The sequence below is a fragment of the Mus caroli genome, unplaced genomic scaffold (assembly GCF_978045245.1).
Source record: "Mus caroli unplaced genomic scaffold, Mus_caroli_1 scaffold_18, whole genome shotgun sequence".
NCBI classification, from domain to species: Eukaryota; Metazoa; Chordata; class Mammalia; order Rodentia; family Muridae; genus Mus; species Mus caroli.
In genome coordinates this window covers 79,385,387-79,404,496 of record NW_028227273.1, presented here as the reverse complement: position 1 = coordinate 79,404,496, position 19,110 = coordinate 79,385,387, and the positions used below count along the sequence as shown (strand labels likewise).

Sequence of the window (19,110 nt, the reverse complement as noted above, 5' to 3'; positions counted from 1 at the left end):
TCATCAGAGAGCGCCGCATCCCGGAAGCCGGGAAGGAGGGGCGCGTGAGTCATCAGAGAGCGCCGCGACCCGAGCCGGAAGCGATGGAGGTAGGGCGGAGCGATGCGTCTCATCCCTTATTCTGAGTTGCTGTTCCAGGAGCCCGTCCTGGCAGGCCCGCAGCGCAATACTGTCACGCGAGCGTGTGGGTGGGCTTACCTGCTACTGGGGAAGTCAATTTACAGAACACTGTGTTTGATGAGAGGGGGGAGGGGTTGCGAAACAACGAAAAAGGTAAATCACCTCAGGGCTGGCATCCGTCACTCTACATCCTTAACTCGGTGCTTCTGGGCCAGGAGTTGTGTTTCATACCAAGGTTAGGGACTAGGTTTTCTCTTCTCACACTCCCTGTAAAGTATCTCTGATTTTTGTAACTGCGGTATAATAAAGGAATGCTGAAAGGAGTGACCCACCAAGCCTCCTAACTCCAGAGTCAGCAAGTGTGATTAACGAAACGATTCCAGTTCCACAATGAATATTTAAAAGGGATACACAAAATACCCTTAGTGTCTAAGCACTATTCTACACATAGAGCTATTATGGTATCCAGAAAGCATATTAACAGCTGTCATGCCTTAGTTCACTCTGTTCTTAAGGTCGGATTTTCTTTCCACTTGAATGTAACAGTGCCTTTTATGGTTTATATTTCAGATTTTACCAGGGGATTCCATTACAACATGCCTTTCTCCTTTAGTGCATGACTTGATTTGTAACCTTGGGTTTGAACTCAAAGAAATTTGTGATATCAATAGCATTGTAACTCAAAATGGTGAAGTACGATGGAAAGCAATTACTGACCGTGTGAGATATGAAGAATTAGGTTCGTATTCTCTTTGTACATCAAGCTTCAGTTAGTACTGTCACATTAAAAATTTGTTGTGTGGTAAAACCTTCATTTGTTCTTCTTGAAGAGTATTATAGTGTGGTTGTAAATCAGAGGAGAAATATGCAAAAGTCAAGAGAGGTCTAGTTAAGGGCATAATGTAAGCAGGAGGGCCAAGAAGGCAGGGTCTAAGAGATACTAGACTATTCTAGTATCTTAGGGCTTGGATCCACTAGTCACTAGCTATATATACAAAATGGATTCTCTGGATAAAAGACAAGACAGAATGAGGCAGCACCTCTCATCATGTTACACAGAACAGCACCTAATTGACAATATGAGTTATATCTAAAATTACATATTTTTATAGTTTATCAAGAGCAACCAAACCTCCAGCTACACATTCTGTTCTGGTAGTAAAACTGTTTACAGTGCATTTCTACTGAGCTGCGTGTATACTTAGCAAAGTTCAATTATAAGCTGCTTGATTTGGGGGACATTTTGTAATTAAAGGTTTTTCGCTGATTTAGATGTTTTTCATTCCTTGGCAGAGCTGTGGAGCTAAACCATTTTCTCCTCCTATCAGGGCGAAGTCTGGACTACAGGAGAAGTGTGCAGCAGCTGGGTCCGGTGTGTGAGGCCATCCACCTGCATATCTCAGCTCTGACCAAAGCTCAGTTTGAAGTTCAGTATTCGCCGTGGTACCAGTGGACGGCTTATCCAGAGGTTTGACATTTGCATCCCTCTCGAAATCAAAGACTTCACAAACTGGAAGTCCTTGTTACTTCCCAAGTTAAGGGTGTCTTTTACATCTTTGGCCTAATGTCACAGCAAGCAGGTAGATACACGTAGTTACTTTAACAGAAGTTATATTTTATTGTGCCAAGGGTCATCACATAATATTCATACTCTAAATTCCTAACTCCAGCCCTAAGCCTATCTCCCTAACTATGTGACATATCTTAGCTGAAGCTCAGGTCCCTTCTTTAACATAAGTCTCTGATTTGAGGGTCAGGATTCTAGGGAGACTCTCCAGCTGCAGGGCAGAGCACAGTGACATCTCTCCAGACGTGCAGAGCAGAGCACGGCTTTTAGTCTCTGTTTATATACTGTCCAGTGGTCGTCATGGGGTTCTAGGACTGTGTCTGGTTATCTTGAGTGGGTGATGTCACTGAGTTCTGGTTACCAGGTACAGCTTTGGGTGGAGTGGGGATCCTGACTAAGTTATTTTTCCATGTATAAAAAGCATTTTCACTATGCTCACTATACCTTACAAGTTTGAAGAGGTCCCAGGGACTGCAAGAGAAGGCAAAGCAGTTTGTATCTGAAGCCTGAGTTGAAGGTAGTACTTTGAACAACTTTTGGGCTCTATTTGGCTTTAGAAGATAAAGTCTACTTGAGCATATAGAGCAGACCTCCCAGGGAGATGACAAGGTTAGGAGATCAGAGAGTAGGCGCTTGCTTTCTTAACAGGGAATTGAAAAGAAGGTAGCAGATCTTGTGTGCTTTGCGTTTTGTCCTTTCCTGTGTTTCGTTTGACATGTTAAAGGACTATAATAATGCAGCACCTGGAGTATGCCTGACTCTAGAACGGTGAGGGAAGCTGCTTTCTAGAGGAACCAAACCAAAAACCATTATAGGAAATCACCAAATGTGTGCTTTGAACAAACATTTAAAGAACTCCCAAAGAACCCGTTAGGTGTCAGATAATTTCCTTTATTATAGTATTTCCAATTTAAACTCTTTTTATTCCAAAAGTTTTAAACCTTCAAACCTTAAGAGGCTTGAGTTCGGAAGTAGTAATTGAATAAACATTATTGTTGCTTTGAGAAACATCTTTCATTGACTCTGAGCTCTAGTGTGTGTCTCCCTCTGAATAGTTGTTTCTTGAGATACTTGATGCCTTGGAAAGCTCAGAGCCTGCTGCCGTCTCCCTCGGCGTGATGAAACTAGCTTCCTGTCTGGAGCGAGCCCTCGGCGACGTGAGTGTGAGAATCCTCATGGATGAACACAGGACTTCAGATCTCTTGATTTTTATTACTGTTTTTCTGTAACATACAACGATTCTCTTTGTACATAGTTAAGAAATCCTAGTTCTTTTGAGCTGGGAAATGACTCAATAAACAAAACAAAAACACAACTGCTCCATAAGCATGAGTACCTGAACTTAGATTACAGCACCTGTGTTTAAACAATAAAAAGCTATGGATGGTTGCTTTTCCACCTCCTGTAACACCACCCTGTGTGGAGATGGTGTGGAGACAGGAGTGGGATAACTGGCGCTTTCTGGCCTCCATTCTAGCTCCAGTTTCAATAAGAGACCTTGTCTCGGGGAATATGGTGGAGAGGGATGGAGGATTCTGCCTTTCTTTGGCCCCTAGGCCAGATGTGCTTGAGAGCACTCGCATGTGTGCACGGGCATGTGCACATATACACACACACACACACACACACACACACAAACACACACATAGGAAAGGAAATCTGTGTCTAACTGCTTTTCTTTGTTTCTTTGTACCACACTTCATTCATTATGCTCTGTTTAAAAATTATCACTGCTGATTATCATGTAATTATTATGTGATTTCTTTGTTTAGGTATTTTTACTGGTTGGGAAAGAGTGCCCCTTTCTCCTAAGAGATCTTCTTGCATCTGCAGAGCTTGCACAAGTCTTTGGACATGCTGTGGTAAGTATGCAAATTATACATAAAGCATAGAGTAGCTGGCATGAGCTGTGCTTTTGATCTTCCTAAGCTAAAGTACTCTGGGAAGGCATTAACTGTTTAACCGATTAAGTGTATTCGTCTCTCTTCCTTCTGGAATTGTCTCTCTCCCACATATTCCACAGGGTTTCTCTTCCCAGATTTGATAATGATAGAATAGCCATAAAGTCCAGCCAGAGAGGCAGTTAGAAGCATATCACTTTGTTAATTTAAATATTCATAATGATATTACTAAATCACCATAGACTATATTTACCACTTTGGAATGGTAGTATTATATCTTTGTCCTAAAATACTTGTGTTTTTAACAGGTAGGAATTTATGCTTTTTGCAGCCATTCAGACTTACAGTGGCATAATGTGTGTGTTATATTATATATACTATATAACATTATTATTGTTGTTATTATTATTATGTAGCCTTTATAGTTTCTAGAATATTCTAGAGGGACTGTAACCAAGAGACTTTGAACTAAAGGGTGACATGTAGGCAGCTCAGAGAGGCAGAAGACCAGAACAGCCATCCTAGTTGTACCAGAGATCCACCAAATTCACATTTGGGGCTGAGAAACCATCCTCAGTGTACGTACCTTCACCCCCTGCTCACTCTCTGGCCAGCTTGAAAATAATTTTCGGTGGAAAGCCTGAGCTGAGGCTGGAGTATGGACTCTTGCTTACTGAATCATTAAACACATTTTATTCCCATTAACCATGTCCCTCCGAATGGACACTTTTGTCCTCTAGATGATTTTCTTTTCTTTTCTTTTATTAGATATTTTCTTTATATATTTCAAATGCTATCCCGAAAGTCCCCCATACCCCCCCCCACTCCCCTACCCATCCACTCCCACTTCTTGGCCCTTGTGTTCCCCTGTACTGGGGCATATAAAGTTTGCAATACCAAGGGGCCTCTCTTCCCAATGATGGCCGACTAGGCCATCTTCTGCTACATAGGCAGTTAGAGACACAGCTCTGGGGGTACTGGTTAGTTCATGTTGTTGTTCCACCTATAGGGTTGCAGACCCCTTCAGCTCCTTGGGTGCTTTCTCTAGATTCTCCATTGGGGGCCCTGTGTTCCATCCAGTAGCTGACTGTGAGCATCCACTTCTATGTTTGCCAGGCACCGGCATAGCCTCATATAGCAATAACAGGGTCCTTTCAGCAAAATCTTTCTGGCATATGCAATAGTGTCTGGGTTTGGTGGATGATCATGGGATGGATCCCCGGGTGGGGTAGTCTCTAGATAGTCCATCCTTTCGTCTTAGCTCCAAACTTTGTCTCTGTAACTCCTTCCGTGGGTATTTTGTTCCCTATTCTAAGGAGGAATGAAGTATCCACCCATTGGTCTTCCCTCTTCTTGATTTTCTTGTGTTTTGCAAATTGTTCTAGATGATTTTCTTAGCTGCTGATAAGTGGTATATAAAATGGGGGGAGGGAACAGAGTTCTGAGGCTGCTCCGGAGAGATGTGGCTGTTGACATGGATGTTGGGTTAAACCCCTCTGAGCTTCTCATCTGCTGGTTCTGCTTGAGAGGCCCAGAAAGCAGTTTTCACTCTGCTCTGCAGCAGCCCACATAAACCAAGACTGCTTCCCTTTCTCCCTTGAGGGCTGACTGGTCTTCTCTCTCACGAGTCTGTGCAGGCAGGCAGGAACACAGGACTTGGATACAGCCTAGTTGGAGCTGCTATTCTCATCCTTTTTACCATATAGGCCCATGCTGCCTGGTATGGAGTTTGTGTCTGTCACTTTCTGCTGTGTCCAGATCCTGGGTGCCTCTGATGTCTAGTGGTTAAAGCTGTACATTCTGAGTGCATGGCTAGCTCCTAGCCCTAGGACTGCTTTGCCGGTCCTGGTTTCTGAAACCCTGGGCTCATCTTCTTCACTTGTGTTACTTTATATGCACAGGGGGAAATATTATTGCCTTCCTCAACGGTGGGTCGAGGGATAAATGAGTTGATGACTCATTAACTAAAATGTGTCTAGCATGTGTTAACCGCTTAGTAAATGTTGGTTTCAGGCCAGTGCAATGGCTCACTGGGGGCAGGTGCCTGCCACCAAGGCTGACAACAATTCAAATCGTAGCATGCACTTGGTGGAAACAGAATCAATTCCCTCAGGTTCTCCTCTGACCTCTAGACATTGGCACATACTGAATAAAAATGTACTAACATTTTCATGTTAGTTTCATCATTGTTCCTATTAACACCAGCAGAAGCTGCTGGCTTTCTTAGGTCTAAGGGAGAAAGCAAACATTTTAGGCTTGAATTGATTTACTCCATGGTTCCGTAATCTGCTGTCTTACTGCATTAGATGGACGTACTAAAAGTCTTCATCGGCTCTCCCTGCGGACTCAACCTGAGAAACGTCTTGTGGCATGGCTTTGCTTCCCCTCAAGATATTCCTCCAAAGTGAGTTGCTGCTTAAGTAACTTTCTTCCTTAATCTGCTTAAGAACTTGCTGTATTTGGGGCTGGAGAGATGGCTCAGCAGTTAAGAGGACTGACTGCTCTTCCGAAGGTCCTGAGTTCAATTCCCCACAACCACATGGTGGCTCACAACCATCTGTAATGGGATCTGGTGCCCTCTTCTGGAGTGTCTAAAGACAGCTACAGTGTACTTATGCATAATAATAAATAAATAAATAACTCTTTAAAAAAAAAGAATTTGCTGTATTTGAATTTCACAAGAAGGAAGGATTCTTTGTGAAAGACAAAATATTTGAGACATGGATGGTCAAGTTGTCCATCAACAGCAGAGCAGCTGGGGTGGGACAGAAAGTGTTTCAGTGCCTTTGCTCCTAGGAACAAGTGTAGGTGCCAGGATAGGTAGAAAGCCTTCCTGGTTATTATGCAGCTTAATTCCATCCATGGAGAGTTCTGAAGTTTGATGGTTTCCTTTCTTAATTCCCTTAATTTTTTTTTTACATTCATTTATTCATGCCCATATTGTGTGGAAGTCAAAGGGAAATAGTGGGTAATGGTTCTCTTTCCAAATGCAGGCCTAGGGATTGAACTCAGGGCATCCGGCTTGGCTATTGATGCCTTTCCCTGCTGATCCATCTCAATCCCCCTGGCATAATTTTAACACCTCTGTTTAAGGAGAGTTCTTTGTATGTGGCTCTGTTCATTTTCCAGGGGCTCTCTGTCTCCTTCCCTAGATACTGTTCAGCCATGTTGCTGTTGACGGCAGGACTGGGTCAGTTACTGAAGAGTTACCTTCACCACACAAAAGCCACATTGGCACATCGACCTTTTGTAACACTCACAAACTTAGAGGATGTGATTGTTTTTCCTGGCAAGTTCCCCCCTTACTATGTCTTCATAAAGGTATTTGCGCACTTTGCAAGTAGTATCAGACTTGAATTCTTGGTGAAATATGCGCTTGCCGTTGCCAAGATGGCTCTGTAAGTTATTGGAAGACCCTTTTAAACTTCACCCCTTCCCACTGCTCTGGATGCTATTGGCCCTGAGAGTCACAGCTAGAGCTGGTCTCTTCCTCAGATGTGCTACCATTCAGAAATCTTGGGGGCATTCATGGTATCTGTTCTTCTTTCCTCTCACCTTGTCTACATCTGTACAAGTGGCCATTATATCAGATGTGCCAATAGTAGAAAATTGCTGTATCTTCTGAGACTACTTCTTTTTTTTTTTGGGGGGGGGGGGCGGTTCGAGACAGGGTTTCTCTGTATAGCCATGGGGCTGTCCTGGAACTCACTTTGTAGACCAGGCTGGCCTCGAACTCAGGTGGTGGGATTAAAGGTGTGTGCCACCGTGCCTGGCTCTGAGACTACCACTTACTCCTCTAGGTCAGTGTCCTCAACTCGCTTGAGCCCCACTCTCAGTTGCTGCCCAAGTCTCTGAAGAGATCCAGTTGCCCATTTTTTCCTTTTGGCAACTTCCTAAGGCCACTCTACTGTAGCTGTAGGCCAGGTGCTCTCCCTTTTTAGAGATGCTCTGCCTCAGGCCACAGTTCATCTGTCCCAGGGTGCTGGCTGGTTGACATGTCTGTCCACATGTGTTCCTGACATCTTTCCGTTGCTGACTATGGTTGTGTTTACGAAGATACTTGCTCTTTTACAGGTGTGACTTACGAGGTACTGTCAACATTAGAGACAGTGATGACAAAATCCAACTTCCTATTAAAAATCATGTTGCCATATTGGGAAATGGCCGTGAGCAAGTTCAAGTCGCGCAGGTAACAAGGGTGGCATGGTGCTCTTGGTGCTTAGATGAGAGGCCTGCGCAATGCTGAGGGGGTAGAGGTGAGCCCTCTCAGATTAGGCTGAGTGCAGAACGCCTTCCTGTGGTGACTGAGACCAGCCCTGACTGGTTGAGATGCTCTGTGTCATCTTCTTGGTGCTGTTGATAGAGCTTTTTGTTGCTGTTAGAGTAAGCTTCTTAGTGTTTTCTAGCTCTTACCATAAGTGAGATATTGCACCTATCATTAGAGAGCTCCAGGAGTGGGCAGGGAGGAAGACAGACAAGCCTGGCCATGCATTCCCTCAAAACAAAGCCATGCAAAGGCCAGGCACAGCATGTTTGCAGGGAGGCAGAGCCTGGAGATCCAGTGAGTGGGTCATTACTGATCCTCAGGTGACCTCATGCTTGAATTCACTTTTCCTCAGTTACTCCCTGCAGCTCTGCAGCTCTGCAGCTCTGCAGCTCTGTTCTGGCCATCCTCAGAAGTGATATACACTGTTTATAAATCCTTAATGACATTTTGTTCTACTGAAACTACGAAAAAGGTTTCATCAAGCTTTAAAACATGCCCCTCCCCCCCAAAAAGAAAGAAAAATGGTTTTAAAGTCATTAGTCTATTTAGAATTGGATCCTAGTATTTTGCTTCCACATTAGCAAGTTGTATATCCTTTTATTTTTCAATGCCATATTCTTTGTGTTGAGGCTGCAGTGCAGTAACTGAGACACCTGCTAATAGACTCTGGTCCCCCAGGTTTGCCGACTGCACCATGTTATTGCTGTCACAGCTAGAAGCTGGACTCAGGAGACTGTTTGCTGCAGTTAACAAGTGTCCTGATAGACTGCTCACAGCTGAGGTACAAGTGTTTCTGTTACTCACTCAAACTGCAGTTACTATGTTGACAATTGTCTGTGGCTATTTAGAAGTTTTAAGGGCTGGAGATGCAGAATGTTAGCTAATCACTTGCATAATATGTGCAAAACCCCAGATTCAGTCCCTTACAACACACACACACACACACCACACACACAGAGCGTGCTTTATTTGCTGTTACAGCATATATTTAGTTGAATTGTGATTACATAAGATGGTTCTGTTTCCAAACTGCCCTTTAAACTTCATGGTGTTGCAAAAGCATCAACATTTTCTGAAGCCAGAATTGTTTCTGATTTTGCAGAATACTGCTGTTCTTTTTAATCGTTTCTCTTTTTTATCTTCCCTTTTGTTTCTCTTTTTTATCTTCCCTTTTCTGCAGGCAACAATTCTGTATACCACCTTTGATGAAGTAAGTAGCCAAACTTGGAAAAAAAACTTGAAAAAAATGTATTTTCTTTCAAGATACAAATTAAAACCCAATGATTAGGGCTGGAGAGGTGGCTCAGAGGTTAGGAGCACGTGCTTTTCTTGCAGAGGACCTGGATTTGGTTCCAAGCACACATATGTTGGCCCACAGCTGGGTATAGGCATGCACATGGTACACATACATACATACACGCATGCAAAAATACTCAATGCGTGTAAAATAAGTGAATTTAAAATACTACTACTAATAAAAACCAGAAAGATTAACTATAAGTAGCATGCTTACAGGAAGATGTTGATGGTAATAGGCAAGAAGAAGCAGCTCATGCAAGATGTCAGTTATACCTCTGGGGCTATACTTTAGTGAATGCAGTGCTTGCCTGGCAATCATGAAGCTGTGGGTGCAATCTCCAGCACTGAATATACCCAGCATGATGGCACACACCTGTAATCCCAACACTTGTGAGGTAGATACAGGATTTGAAGCCAACCTGTAATACATGAAACTCTGTTTTAAATAAATAAATAAATAAATAAATAAATAAATAAATAAAGATTTTAGGTTAATTTTGAGGCCCAACATTGTTAATCTTATTTCTGTAGTTGTTCAAAACACAAAGTTGGAAAATGCAGATTGACACCATTGGCTATAACCACTGCTGTGAACAACTATTTTTAGCCAGGGCAACAACTTTCGAAATACAAATGTTCTAATTGTATGTGTACAGATCAGTGTCTCTGTACGTGTACATATATGACTCTTGTACATGTGTCAGCTTAACAGCTTATTGACTCATCTATGTTTGGTGTTCTAGATACTGGCAAAACACATGAGTGATGGTAGCATCAACCAGCTTCCTTGTTTCCTTGGAGAGCCTGCCATGGTAAAGCCCATGAATCTCCAGTCTCGCGCCTTTCTGGTTATGAACATCTTTTGTGGTGTGCTCAGGAGCCGGCCTGCTGTCACTTCTGTGCTTTTGAGTGCCTGATGATTTGGCTGCCCTCTTTCTAAATACTTTTTATTTATTGATTCTATGTATTTTTACTAAAGAAAGGACTATATATTTGTAAAACTTAAAAACAGTCAGATATCTTTACGATTAAGTGTTTGGCCGGGTGGTGGTGGTGCACGCCTTTAATCCCAGCACTTGGGAGGCAGAGGCAGGCGGATTTCTGAGTTCGAGTTCCAGTCCAGCCTGGTCTACAGAGTGAGTTCCAGGACAGCCAAGGCTACACAGAGAAACCCTGTCTCGAAAAACCAAAAAAAAAAAAAAACAAAAAAAAACCCAAAAAAAGTTTAAGTGTTGGATGATACAGTTAATGTTTTGGCCCATTTTTCAGTCAGCATTTTATATTTTGTAAGAATACTACAGTGACTTCTCTGTAGACTACAGTAGATACTTTCTGTCTGACCGCCTTACTGAGAGAAGAGCTGGATTATCCGCCCCATTCATTCCTTATGTGATTTTTGACACCCTTCCTGCCCTCAGACAGTAAGATGACTAATCTAGCTGATTTTTTTTTGATCCTGAATCCCCTGGTGTTGTGGTAAATCTCCATCCCAAATATACCCTGGTAATGAAAACAACACAATTAATATGAATACATGCTGTGTGCCTAGATTGGGCAGATCTACCACTACACTACCATCTTCCACATCTTATGAGACCCCTTAGAACTTGCCGTTTCTCCAGGCTACGTGCTTCTGCTCCGCTCTTTTTCTTCTTCTTCTTCCTCCTCCTCTGAGTTGCCTCTCTCAAATCTCCTTCTCCCATCCCCCCCCCACCTTCCCCTCCACCTTCCCTTTATCTGCGCAATCATCAGCTCTCCTTTATTTTACAAATTAAGGTGGGGAGCAGCTTTACAGGAAATCACCTGAGTGCTGATTCATTCCTTGTTTGAAGTCCCTCTTAGATCAGAATTAACATCAAATATAATTAGCTCCAGTGCTATCCACAACACCCTGGACTCTTCCTCTGTTGGCAGTCAGTCCACATGAGTGCTTTTCTGACTCCCCACCCCCACCCCGCCCCCATAGTCTGGCAGAGGCAGGCTTTGGCCTTGTAGTGTTAGAAGAGGGAGCAGCCATCTTTGTTGGCTTAAGATGCAGGAGTAGTCCTTGGTGAATGCAGGGGAAGCAGTGGCCAAGGGACAGCTGCTTGGTTATGCTCCTCCCAGCAAGAGCAGTGACTTAGGCTTCTTTAGGGAAGTTTGTTTCCCTTCCCTTGGTGGTTGGTGCTCCCTCCCCTCCACCCCCCACAGGCAGGCTGTACTGAACAAGGGTTCCCCACTACAGTTCCAGCTGCAGGATGGAGTGAGTGCCCTCTTTGAGACTTGCATTTCCCATCAGTTTATAAACAAGCCAGGAACTGCCAGGAAACCCTGCCATTCACTCTTCATCTGCCCAGAACACTGACAGAATGTTTCTCTGTCAATTCTACAAGGAATTCTTGTGGGATTTCCTGAATTATCAGGAGGGTCCTCGTATCCGGGATCGTTTAAGCCATGGCGAGATCAACATACATGAATTTCCAGAAGAGGCCGCAGGCCAGCTGCTCACATTCTCCCTGGTGCTGCTGCTCAGATTCACTGAGAAGGGGACAGTGTCAGAACTGAAGGTACCACAGAGGGAGGGAGGAGGGTGGCTGGCGGAATGTACTACCACCAGCAAGGGAAGAGCATGTCATATTTCTCAAATATGATTATTGATAATTTTTTATCTTAATTTGAGTTACAGTACCCTGTCAGAATATATGCATGTGTACATTCTCTGAAAGTCTGGGTTCTGAAGCTGAAATAATTTGTCTTCTTTGAAATGCCTTTTTTGCCTCTGTTCTTAATAGCAGTGTCAGTGTTAAAAACCAAAGAGCAAGTTACACAACATGATTGGCCAAGTGTGGGATATGCCCACAAGTGCCTGCTAAACTGATGGGACAGGATAGTTATAGTTTTGAAACTAATGATTTTGTTGTTTTAAAGAAAATAGCTTCAGCTGTAGTAGTGGAGGTAGGACTTTTGTTTTCAGTTTAGATGCATGACAGTTATTTTTAAAACTGTTTAAAAGTCTAAGCAGAGTTGACATAGAGGAATCCCCAGTGCCAGAAATGAAAACTGTTAAAAGTTGGATGTCCTTGCTTCCTTCCATGGGTGTCCCCAGATAGCCGCATGGGAAGGAATGCTTTGTCCTTTGCAGCATTCTCATTAGCTGTATTTTGGGTTCTTTGCTGTGCCACTTCTTTCTGTTCGTTGTCTGTCATTCCATTGCATTAGCAGACCATCCTTTATTCAAGTGGTCTCCATTGATATGTGCCCTGTGCCTTTGACTGATGACATTCTCTGATTGTCATGGTGAGCTGAAGGACTGTCAGTGGACATCTGTGTTAGCGGGTTTCAAAGGTAAAGCCCTGTGGCGATAGCAGCTACGACTATGTTCTGTTCTGTTTTCACTGATGGTTGTTGTTCCTTTGCCATCTTATGCTCACTGGTGTTTTTCCCTCTGGTTAATTGATCTCTCTGCTGTTTTCAGTGATGTGCCACCTGTTATTTGTCTTTAACTCTGGATTTTTCTTTTCCTTGGCTTCTGCCTTTGATGTCATTCTCTTTTTTTGTTTTGTTTTGTTTTGTTTTGTTTTTCGAGACAGGGTTTCTCTGTGTAAATCTTGGCTGTCCTGGAACTCATTCTGTAGACCAGGCTGGCCTCGAACTCAGAAATCCGCCTGCCTCTGCCTCCCAAGTGCTGGGATTAAAGGCGTGTGCCACCACCACTTGGCTCTTTGATGTCATTCTTTTTTTTTTTTTTAAGATTTATTTTATTATTATATCTAAGTACACTGTAGCTGTCTTCAGACACACCAGAAGAGGGCATCAGATCTTATTAAGGATGGTTGTGAGCTACCATGTGGTTGCTGGGATTTGAACTCATGACCTTTAGAAGAGCAGTCAGTGCTCTCACCCGCTGAGCCATCTCTCCAGCCGCCCTTTGATGTCATTCTTGAAAGCTTCTTTGCATTCTAAAAATTATAACCATATCCATAATTTCCCTAGTGGTGTTTGTTTGTTTGTTCTGGCTTTGTTTTTTACCATTTTCTCCAAGTAGAATTTAGTGCTTTTGGAGAGTGAGGAAGAGAATCCAACTTTATGGTTTTTCTTGTTGAAATTGTTAGCAGCTTTTCCAAATGCCATGTGGAGAACTGATATCTCTCTTTTGTGTCACCAGGGCCCAGCCCTGGGCTCTCCTGCTAGAAGCTCTGCTCTTTACTGAGTTTAGTTCCTCCCAGATATTAAAGAAAACTCCCATTGCTATGGCCTCAGAATTGTCTTGTCTGTTTTCATTGATTGTGTTCCACGTGAGCTATGTCATTAAAGTAAATACAGACTCAGAAAATAAACTGAGAATAGTGTAGCATCATGTAGGGAAACTGATATCTTTTACTATATTGAACACTAATCAAAAACTAAGGATAGAGCTCAGCTAAAAGAGCATTTTGCTAACTTGCATGAACACCTAGCCTTCATGAACCAGCTATGGTGGCGCATACCTGTAGCCCCAGCCCTCACTGAGAAGTAAAGGCAGAAGGATTCACAGGTCATCCTCAACTACATAGAGATTGAGACCAGCTTGGGATATATAAGACCCTGTGTCAAAGACATAAGAAATTATCAATAGGAAATATGTGCTGACTTCAGGCCTGTGGTGAGTGTGGACGCCACCTTCTCATCTAAGGTGGCTTCTAAGGCTCACAGACTCCTATGACACCCTTTCCTGTTTTCACATTCGATACTCAGTTTTCTGTCTTAAGATGTGTCTTGAATCTTTTACTTAGTGTTATTCTATTACTTGGAGAAATCACCATCATTTCCTGGAGGGGCACCTGCTTTGTCAGCCCCCACCCCCCTTTCTCAGTACAGCAGCCAGACCCTTTTCTACACATCATGTCCCTCTGTGCAGAGGCTACCTCTGCCTTCTAAGGCAGAAGTGGGTGCCCTCTCCTGTCCGTCCCAGTACGCACCCCAGACTTGGCACCACAGCTATGAGGATGCTGCCCACGATGTGGCTGTGACTTAGTTGTCAGTGAGTGAAGGTTGGCTCATGTCCCAGCATTTCAATCTGCTGTTGTTTCAGTCATTTGCTCTGTGTCGTTGAGAACGCGGCAGTCCCTGCTTCTGGCTTCTGCCAGCTTTTGGCTCCCTGACTTTTCATTTTTGTAGTTTCCAGTGACTGACTTGGCTTTTCAGTCACACATTTATATCAGTTATATATTACATTCAGTTGTATATTTATATCAGTTAGAATATACTATTTTAATACTTTATGATTTTTTAATATTTATGTGTTTAGCAATTAACTGCTTATGGTTACGTAATTTCCTTCTAATTGTATTGATTTTCAGTCCTTAAAATTTTTTTCCATTCATTTTGGGATCTTTTTCTCCTTATACATTTGTAGCTTTGCTATGCTATGGACAGGGTGCATGTGATCTTTGTAGATTACTGTGGTTAGCTCCATTTTATCGGCTTGTTGGTTATGGTTGACCACCAGGTCAACCTGTTTATTGAAGAGCTTTACCATGCTCCAGCTGAATAGAGTTATTGGGAAGAAGGTAGTGGAAGGCTACGACTCTAACTGGCATGATTCAGAAGAAGGCACAAAACCCAGCACAGACCCATAACGACTGACATCACTGTTTCTACACCAGGAGGAAGCAGCAATACAGTTGCTGGTTAGGCTTGCAGAAGGATACAGGTCTCGCTGCCACCCAGCCTTCCAGCTTCAAAAACAGGTATGCACGGCAGGGGGTGGGAGGGGGGACACCACTCCTCCTTCAGATGCATCAGAAGGGTCCCAGGGCTTTGTCCTATCAGATTTCCTGACCAGTTGGTCATTTCCTGTGGGGTCTAGTCAGGTGGCTCTGTCTGCTGTGCTTGCAGCTCAGGTTCTGTGTCTCAGAGTTATGAGTCTCAGGGATGACAGGTGGCTGCTGGGACCGATCACTGCCCAGAGAGAGAAGCAAGTTTTACCAAGTAAGGGATGTCATTTTATCTTCTACCATATAAGATAAGTTTTTATTAACATAATTTTAAGCAAACTTTCCACCAGGTAGTTCCATTTTGAGAATTATCTCAAATGTTTTCTGCCTTTTTTTTTTTTTTTTTCCTTTTTGAAGATTGTATGGACAAAAGTACCTGTGCCCTTGGAGGCCAGGGGCTTCTGAGAACTGGAGTTAGAGATGATTGTGAGCCACACAACAGGTGCTGGGAATTGAACTCAGGTCCTCTGCAAGATTAGTACATGATGCTAACCACTGTACCATCTCTCCAGGCCACAGATGTTTTATTCTGTACATAGCAGGAGACAGGACAAGAACAATCCCCATGAATACCACACTCAGGATAGCTGTTGCATAGACGCTGGCACATGGATGAGTACACCCTCACAAGGCTGCTATAAACTGGTACATGCTTGCAGAGAAAGGCCTAGAGAGGCCATGCTAGAGACCAAGGCCTGGCCAGTGCTGACAAACACATCCATTGTGAGACCTTTCGTGGGGAGAGGTGAGCAAACATCTGTTCTTCCCAGAGAGGCACCACAACAGATCAAAGCCACTGTCCACCTGAATCAGCCTCAGTAACCAGTGAGCTTTAGGGAGTTATGGGATTCTAGATGCCTGGGAAGACCATCCCAGCACTTGAGACAACTCACAAAGGATGCACACCAGAGCCAGGAGTGCCCTCTTCCCAGCGGTTGCCTTCTGCTTTTATAACCTTGGCGAGGGACTTTGAATCTCGTCAGTTCTGTGAGTTTCTTGAGTCTTAAAAATCTCTCTCTAGAAGGGGTGTTTCAGTTAGGAAACAACTAAAGCAGTGAGGGGGAGAAGGTCCAGGTCATCAAGTCAGCCCCATCCCCGTGCCAGAGGGCTGTGGTTTGGGGGCAGGAGCATGGATGGTGTTCTCCTTGTGTCTGCTTTCCAAGATACCATTAGAAAGGTAGAGATACCAGAACTTACCTACAGGTATTTTAAAGAGACAGGGAGGACAGGAGGGAAGCTTCTGGATGGTGGACTGATTGCTGAGTCTCCAGCCTGCCTGGAGACAGCCTCCCTTCGCTGGCTTCTTCTCTGGCCTCTGGCAGCCCCTGACTATTTTGGACTCTCATCTCTTATCCGTCTACTACTTGGCGACAGTCCTGTGCTTTGTAACCCGGTCATTGCCCTGCTTACTGCTGTTGCAGAAAATTGCTCACATTCAGTGGTATCTACAGAGCTGCCACTTAATTTGCTCATGTTATCATGGTCAAAGCCTGCTGAAGGATCTGCTTTGTGGCTTCCTGTGGCCGCTGACAAGTTGTTGACAGTGTTGACATGCCTCCCTCATCTGTGCTGAGTGCTCTCACTCACACAACACTTGCCAAAGCTAGCCACACAGGTCAGAGGAGGGGAGGTAGGCTGCCTGTGGCCTGAGGGGTCATGTTCATAGTCTCAGGCCCAGCAAAGGTTTGAACTGTTCCTCAGCTGAACATGTGAAGTACTTGAGCTTGCCAGATGGTTTCCAAATATGCGGCCTGTAACCATTTTACAAATATTTTCTAGAAAGTGATTCAATATTTATGACAGTTGAAAACATTTTTCTGGGATATTGTAAAACCTACAGCAGTCAAATCTTTCCTCTCAGGTGCTGAGCTGTGAGGGAAGCCTCAGGCTGTGGCCTGTGCCGCCTTCGCCAGAAGAGTGTTGTCAGGAAACAGGCAGGTGCGTGCCATCTGGGCTGGGGCCTGTTACCTAAGCTTGTTGCTCATGTCATCTGGGTTGTGTGCACCATGCCTGGCCTTTGTAGTGCTCATCTTCCTCCTTATAGAGAGCTGTTAGAAAGCCTTTGGAAAGGGAACTGTGGGGCCCAGCTTGTTGGCTGTTGAGCACAGACTGGAAGATAAGGCTCCCTTCAACCAGGGCTCAGCAGACATCATGAAAGTCTGGACTTAGGAGGAAGAGGAGTAGGGATAGGGGAGTGTAGAATAAAGCAGACACACTTGTAGTAGGGCTAATCTAGAAGCCACAGATCACCTTCCACCTGCATTGTGCCTTGCATCTAGCTTCTCATAGCTTTCATTTTATCCTGTTGTTGTACCTATTTTCCTTTGTGTTGGGGAAACCAAGTGTTAGATGAAGGTTACTGTGCATTAGACATAATTTTGTATTACCAGTAATGAGGGAGTCTTCATTATTGGAATATACCTTTAAATATTGTGCGTTCTTCAGTTTGGAAGGAAATTCTGAAGCATGTGCCTGCAACTCTTTAATTAGCAAGATTTTGTGTGAGCTCTGCCACTACCTGCCTGGGAGTGCCTGTGCTATAAATGGCTTGGATGGTCTTCCCTCAGAGAAGTGAGTACTGAAGAAGCAGAACTGAGGAATTTATGGTAGCAGACTTACTGTTTCCATTCTAAATTTCAGCAGTTTGGGATTGGCCCCAAACATGGTCCTTGGGTGAGGTTAGGTGATCTCTGTGCAGGTACCACGTGTGTATCTAGTGAGTCACACACGAGTGTACCCTGTTCACTGCCGTTGCATTTTACCTGCCGGTCACTTGCTGAGGTGCCACCTCAGAGTCAGGAAAAAGGAGCTGGCAGTGGCATTCTCTGGTACCGTGTGTTCCCTGATTGTTACGCTGTCACTTGCAGGTGGTCCCAGCTGCTCAGTGAACTCTGTAGCACACGCATTCCTACGCTGTTCTGCCCCAGAATCGTTCTAGAAGTTCTAGTTGTGCTCCGAGGCATCAACTCCCAGTGCCAGCGCGTATCTGACCAGGTCACCGCCTCTTTGCAGCTAAGACACAGGCAATGGGTGGAGCGTCGGTTGCGTTCAAGGCAGCGTCAGAACTATGTGCGCATGCTCAGCAGGTAGGCTGTCTCCCCCCCCCCCAACTCCCCCCCCCAACTCCCCCCCCCCCATCAGTGCCCCCGCACTCCTCTCGCAAGCTTGGGTGAGGGCTGATCCTTTCAGAGAGTAGTTACAGTGTATACTGTTTTATAGAACTATTAAATGTGGCCTTTTGGTGTGGGTCCCACTACCCAAAATGACTGTCCCGGTTTAAGCCCTAGAGCTCTTCACTAGGAATTGCTGGCACTACTGTTCTTCACATAGTCTTTAGAAATAGCTGCTTGGGGCGTATTTCTAGAACTTTGGGTTGAATGGTTGGTGTTTCTAGGACTGTCACAGCACATCCATGTTCATTACCTTCCAGAAGTTACTCAGTCTGCTCTCATGTAGTGTATGTGCAGTGCTACTGCATCCCCTCCCAAATGGAGTGAAGGATTTTTAAGCATCTCTGCTGGTCTCATGGGAAAAATAAGGTCGGGCAGTAATTGGAAGTTCTTGGAATCTGGCAAAGTTAAACAGGCTTTCTCCCCTTGTGAAAGCCCTTTACTAGGTGACCGGCTAAGGAAGGTGCTAGCACAGCCCAGTAGCAGGCAACTCAGACTGAGCCAGACTAAAAGCAGGTGCTGCTGCCAGGGAGTAGAGGCATGTTGTGACCTGAACATGAAGGGCAAGAAGGGGCTGGGCTGTGTACCCCTATAGACTTGAAAGGTAGGGACTGGGCCGGGCGGGGCGAAAGGATAAAAGACTCACAAGCCATCTTCCCAGATGTTCAGATTTAATGGTGCTGGCGAAACAACTCCATATTGTTTGGTGTGGTTTTGGCTTTTTTCCCTTTGCCTTTCTCTCTGTTTTGTTTTGTTTTATAATTTTCATTTTTTGTGCTTATGGTGTGTGTGTGTGTGTGTTTGAGACAGAGAGAGCAAGCATGTTTATAGACATAAAGCTGCGTATGTTGGGAGATGGGGAAGGTTGGAACATTCGGGCGGGCAAGGGGAAAGCATGACTAAAATGCACTGTGTGGATTTTGTAATAACATAAAAAGGTGTTGATGAGGTGAAGTGCTGTTTTCCGTATGAAAACGGACCAAGCCCGAGTTCACGTCCGACCGAGAGGCACCGTCCCGGCTGTGCGTTCTCTGTGCCTCCCAGGTCTGCC

General features: G+C 44.3%; 1 protein-coding gene across 9 annotated transcripts in view; it reads left to right on the top strand.

The window, feature by feature from the left end:
• The first annotated feature begins 34 nt into the window (after positions 1-34).
• The window catches only part of Ermard (ER membrane associated RNA degradation), a 39,897-nt gene continuing 20,821 nt past the window's right edge, over positions 35-19,110 (top strand). For 5 of the 9 annotated variants that reach the window (XR_015045818.1, XM_085832602.1, XM_021186492.1 and 2 more), the window contains exons 1-16: positions 35-89; positions 691-859; positions 1,449-1,588; positions 2,743-2,844; positions 3,460-3,549; positions 5,895-5,992; positions 6,741-6,877; positions 7,663-7,777; positions 8,534-8,636; positions 9,036-9,065; positions 9,898-9,966; positions 11,527-11,700; positions 14,779-14,862; positions 16,751-16,827; positions 17,335-17,460; positions 17,757-17,975. Coding sequence is in view for 8 of the 9 variants with exons in the window: in XM_085832602.1 (XP_085688728.1) it covers positions 84-89; positions 691-859; positions 1,449-1,588; positions 2,743-2,844; positions 3,460-3,549; positions 5,895-5,992; positions 6,741-6,877; positions 7,663-7,777; positions 8,534-8,636; positions 9,036-9,065; positions 9,898-9,966; positions 11,527-11,700; positions 14,779-14,862; positions 16,751-16,827; positions 17,335-17,460; positions 17,757-17,975 (1,739 nt within the window). In the remaining variant the exon portion in view is untranslated. Of the gene's footprint in view, positions 185-690; positions 860-1,448; positions 1,589-2,742; positions 2,845-3,459; positions 3,550-5,894; positions 5,993-6,717; positions 6,878-7,662; positions 7,778-8,533; positions 8,637-9,035; positions 9,066-9,897; positions 9,967-11,526; positions 11,701-14,778; positions 14,863-16,750; positions 16,828-17,334; positions 17,461-17,756; positions 17,976-19,110 lie in introns of those variants that run through there. The other 4 variants (XM_021186494.1, XM_029471371.1, XM_029471372.1 and 1 more) reach the window with 4 other exon arrangements.